Genomic DNA, 5,725 nt, shown 5'->3' on the forward strand with positions numbered 1-5,725 from the left:
CACACGTATATATATATATATGTATGTATGTGTATACACTCAGACAATTTTCACAGTATCACAGTATTACACAGTTATCATTATTATCAGTCAGAATGACCCTTAAAGGAATTAAAATGGATTTTTGTTTTTTTTTGGTTAAACAAATATTTATTACTATATTTGAAACTTGAAACCATTATTAATGGCTGTATATGTAATAGGTCTCCCTTTTGATAACTAAAATGAAGTTGAGGTTTTCTGTCCAGTATCATTTTCTTTCAGCATCGTAGATAAGCAAATGTACACAGTATGACAGTCATAACAGTCAATTTTAATATCACGGTATACCTTGAACCTGGTATACCGTTGCAACACTACTGCTGATATATCAATATCAGAATTTTTTTACTCCTTAATATCGGTATTGGCCCCAAAAATCCAGTATCAGTCGGGCTCTAGTTAACACACATGATCTACACAAAAAGGTGCCTTCTCTGGCATTAAGTGCTAAATCTATAATTAAGATACATTTAAAAGAACAGTTTGACATTTTGGGAGATATGCCAATTTTTTTTCTTGTTGAGGCTTAGATGAAAGGGTCACTCATGTCTGTACAATAAGTATGAAGCAAGAGCCAGGAGGTGACTAGCTTGGCTTAGTATTGAGACTGAACGCAGGGTAACAGCTGATCAGCACACACTCTATCTTGTTTGTTTAATACAAATAGCAAGATAGTGTATACGTGTACTTACCAAGATGCTGAACTATTTCTTTAAGTGAGTTTAGAAGATACAGATTAGGTCTAAAATAAAGGTTTTAACAATTTCTATAATTTCCAGATATTGACTCACAAAGTCTTTCTCAAAATGTAACAAATTGCAATTGTAGTCAGGAATTTTCTTACATTCTGCTGCAACTGTTTTCACATTGGAAATCAGCTCTGTACTGACCACTGTTCTCTCCCTCATCCGGAGATCGGACCAAACTAAAAAATTGAACCATGTGATATGTAAAGCTATAAACATATCTTACATGCTCCGTTATTTCTCTATTAAATAGCACTGTAACCCAGAAACATGGACTCTCCTCAGTCAAGCAGTAGTGAATGTGTTGCAGTAGTTTGGTGCACTGAACTGCAATGGATAAAAAGATGTCGATGCAGCTTTGTACTAGCACTACAGCTGTATAGAGCAAACCAATGCAACAAAAGCACGAATAACTACAACCACATCTCACTCTGCCCTCCCTATGCCAGACATAGATCACTTTGACACAGATCACTCTAAGATTCTAAACATAAAACCATTTGTTCAGCCAGTATTTTGCCCACAATGACTGTGGGCAAAATACTATCTTAACATTATTAGACATTATTAGAAACACTATTAGTGTAATGCAATCTTACAGCTACAACAGCACAAACACCAGTCTTCAAACTGACCACAGAGAAGCATCAACACCTCTTGGATGAACAATTACTGAATATGATGAATTTCATAAATATTGGATGTATTGCAACACCTTGGTATTGGGTTGCATTTAGATGCAGGTGTACCAACTGTGCTTAGTATTTCAGTGTACATTTTAAGTAGTCTACCATATGGTAAAAGCATCTCCTGGTGGTGATGGTCAGTGAAAATAGTTATTTTTAGTATTTATTGTTAGACTGCCATCATTTTAATTAAAACATTTTACCACCATATCAGTATTTTTAGGAATGGACGATTATACCAGTACGCCATGGTCATCAGCCAATATTGGTTTTAAAATGAACTATCAGAATCCGCTAACATGCTTTTTTCTAAGTTGCACAATGAATGACTATTACATACATTGAAAAGCAATGTATTTCATGTCTCAATCTGCTGGTGGGCCCTCACAATAAGAGTATGCATGCATAATATGATGTTAATTCCACTACAGAAGAGACTTGATGGTCACTAATATTAGGTAGGGAAAAGAGTGGATATATTGATATCAGTATCGGTTGTCGGTCAAATGAGTTCTTACATATTGGCATATCGGATATCAGCAAAAAATAAATAAAAAAATAAAAAATTCCAATATCGTGCATCCCTAGTATTTTTTCAGTTATATAGATGCGGCTGAGTATGGGGCCTTGTGCATCTGCTACATACATACAGCATGTATACAAACATTTTCCAATTAAGAAATGTATCAAAATTCAATCGATCGTGATTAAAAAGGGTTAAAAACCCTTATGCCTCATTTTTAACTCTAACCTTAACCCTGTTTATTCTGCGGGTAAAACCGATTTGTAAGGAGTTGCGGGGAAGATGGTATTGTTCTGTATATATTTGAGAAATAAATAACCCTTAAAAATAACTTGAGACGTGCAATACACACAATCAAACATTGTTAAAAGTTATAACATACAACAGTTGGGATTGACACTGTGGTTTAAAGTACATTACAGCAGAGAAAATGGAAATATCATGGAAAATTTGATGAAAGTAATGCCTCTATGCTGAGCCCAAAGCGTTTATCAAAGGAAGCGTGATCTGTCTAATTTGTCACGAGGTAATATAACATCAGGACAGCAGTTTAACTGGAGATAGGTGACATATGTTTTCACCCTTACACTGTCAGCAGATCCAGCTCGCTGAATGTTAGCTAATTGTTAGCCAGTTAGGGCTTAAGGAAGTATGATGTGTCAGCTGATGTGCTAACAGGGAGCTAGCGTAGCTACTTAAAACGATGAAGTTGTTGTATTAGTTAACGTTAACTTTTGACGCTAAAGCCTCGCTGTTTTTGACAGTAAATGTAAAGTCATATCAGCACGTAGGAATTTAATGTTTTTGCAATACTTTCCTAAAAGCTAAACTTAGCTCATGTTTGATTAGCTGAGCTGCTGTTGCTGCTAGCTAAACACTGAAGTTAATACCAGTTTGCGGTAAAGGATGCTAACCGCTGCAAAACATGATGTAGCACCGGTTATAGTCTATCTGTGTGCCCTGCATTACATGCAAAAACAAAGATTTAGATGTGTCCCACCTGTTTTTGTATGCGGTAGACATGTCTGGGCAGGCGGCGGTGTATTCCTTTAAGTGTTTCCAAAAAGGAATGAATTAATGGCCAGGGGGAAGTCCTCCTATCACTTCCGTCTTCACAACAACACAGTGGGCAGACACCACGCCGCTGTTTGGATCCACGGCAGATCTGCGTGTCAGTGAGTGGGATCATATGCTAGGGTTGTTCCCTTAACAAAACGCTTTGTTCCCTAATTTGTTCCCCAGTGCCATTTAGTAACGCAGGTTTCATTTTAAGTACTACTCATTTTAAGTATTTTCTAAATATAATAATGTATTAAATGTTGTCGATACAGGTAGAATCTTAATAGATGTGCAGTTATAGATAGGCCATATTCGATCAACTAAATGTTAATTAACTAATTGTGTGATATTGTCACAGCTGCTACACTGCTGGGCAGCATTACTGTTAGTGGATCCTCTGTGTGTTGGCCGTAGGTAGAAAGTGACATACCTCCTGACTACCACTAGAGGGCAGACAGGCTTTTAGTATTTAAATGAGGAGATTGTACAGGCAAGTACAGTTCAAGTCAAAAGTATTAGCTCCCTTTATGAAATCAAACAAAACCCTAACTTTCCCATGGAAATGACCATAACCAAAAGTGGTTATAGCTTAATTGCTTCCAAAAGAACAAAGACAAATCTCCACGAAGCTTGGTTAAGGTATTTTACTGATGTGCTGAACTGAAATAAGAAAAACAAAAATGACAAGGCCAAAATTATAAGCCATCCGACAATTAATAGTCAGTAGTGTAATTTTTTTGACTGTGTGTGTGTGTGTGTGTGTGTGTGTTGAGGGGGTTGTCAGTTAATCATAATGGCAAAATGTGGTCCTGAGACACCTACTGTATCTGGAACTACCACAGAAGCAGTTTTGAGTACTTTGCAAAGTGTTTATATGTCTGTCTGTCTGTCTGTCTGTATGTCTCTGGACAGATTTCATCAACTCGATAGCTACACCACTGTGTGCAAAATCTAGTCACAAATGTCACAGGTATGATCAGTGTTGGGCAAGTTACTCTCAAAATGTGATATTTTACATATTACTAGTTACCATCATTTGAAAGTAATAAGTCACTTCACAATATTACTCTCTGTATAGAGTAATAAGTTTCCTATTACACCAAAATTACTGTCACCAAAATAAGCTCAGAAGAGCTAATGTTCATTTTAAATAGATGAGGGTCATGTTGTTTCACAGCAGGTAATCAAAGCACAGAAGCTCCAGTTTATTACAGGTCATTTCAAATGCAGTGCTGCACAGGTCTGACCCATTCACATACAGTGGTTACCACTTTGTATTAAAATCAACTGCTTATGTTAATGATAGCATAATGATATAGAACCATTAAATAGTCTAGACCTTTTAAAATAAATGAATAGCCTTGGACACAGGGAGGGTCAGGCAGAGGATCGAAGTCTGATAAATTATGAGATATGGATAAATATTTGTAGGCCTATGAAACACAATAAACAAATGTTAAGGGTTAGCACAACAAACAGAATAGTGTGCAAGTCAGTCTCTATGATAAGCGCAGATTGAAACACTAGAGCTAGAAGAACCACCTGCCGGTTCCTGGCATGCCAGTCAGCTACAGCAGCGCCGGAGAGAGAGTTACGCATAATAACAGGACTGTGTGCTCTCCAGTTGTATGTGATGTGAATGGAAACATATCCAAGATATACTAACATCACCCAGATGCACCGATCACGGGGGCAAGGAAAAAACAAACTGGAGGCCAGCTCCTTATCCCTTATATGCTGTCAGGCAGCCTTAGGACGTAAAAGCAAAACGAGATACATTGTTGGTATATTAATGGAAACACACTGATCATGATAATGCACATGATCATTGGCACCCTTCTGTAATGTAGCATATAATTACATGACAAGTCACAGTAACCTTCAGGGGACATCTTTTCTGGTGGTGCACTGGTGGAAGTGGAGTGGTGTGGATCAGTGTGGATAAATGAAAAATAGAAACAATAAACAGTTTATTTCGGGTGCGTTACGTGATATTGTAAATGTAATAATATTACTCAAATCCTGTTGGTAACACGTTATATTACTTACTTTGTTACTGCAAAAAAGTAATGTATTACTGTAACACGTTACTCTTGTAACTGTGACATATTACTTTTGTTACTTTTGTAACGCATTACCCCAGCACTATGTGGTTGAGTGCACATTGAAAGCAGAGTTTGAAGATGACGAGGGGAAAAGAAGGGGGTAGGAGGTACAGAAGGGGTCATTGGTCCCCTGCATTTTACACCCCTGGCCCACATTCGTTTTAAGTCACAGGATCACTGTATCCCAGTTTCAGTGGATCATTATTGTCTACTGATACAGGTCATATTAAATAAATCTGGCAGAGTTTAACTGTTCCGCCAAACTTACTTCACTCATATCATGTGTTCCATTGCACCACACACAGCTTTGGTGTCATGGCTGGTGTGATCCCATCACAAGATGGTCTCTAGTTAGTTGACTGATCCTAATTAAGTTGTGTTGTGTGTGAGGATCCTCAAGGCTTGTGGGTGTAGAGGAACTACACCCTGTTATTATTTTTTTCCCTGTTCACATAATCACATTGATTCTCAATGGCATATGATGGTTAATCTAACACTACGCATACTGTGTTTTTCCTGCTCAGAATATTTTAATAATATATAATAAAAATAATAAAAAATAAT

General features: G+C 37.2%; 1 protein-coding gene across 2 annotated transcripts in view; it reads right to left on the reverse strand.

Annotated features, from left to right (window-relative positions):
• The window catches only part of tbc1d13 (TBC1 domain family, member 13), a 26,319-nt gene extending 23,205 nt beyond the window's left edge, over positions 1-3,114 (reverse strand). For both annotated transcript variants that reach the window (XM_050052412.1, XM_050052410.1), the window contains exon 1: positions 2,998-3,114. In XM_050052412.1, the coding sequence (XP_049908369.1) occupies positions 2,998-3,020 (23 nt within the window). In that variant the 5' untranslated portion in view covers positions 3,021-3,114. The remainder of the gene's footprint in view (positions 1-2,997) is intronic.
• Positions 3,115-5,725: the final 2,611 nt, after the last annotated feature.

This window comes from Epinephelus moara, chromosome 9 (assembly GCF_006386435.1).
Source record: "Epinephelus moara isolate mb chromosome 9, YSFRI_EMoa_1.0, whole genome shotgun sequence".
NCBI classification, from domain to species: Eukaryota; Metazoa; Chordata; class Actinopteri; order Perciformes; family Serranidae; genus Epinephelus; species Epinephelus moara.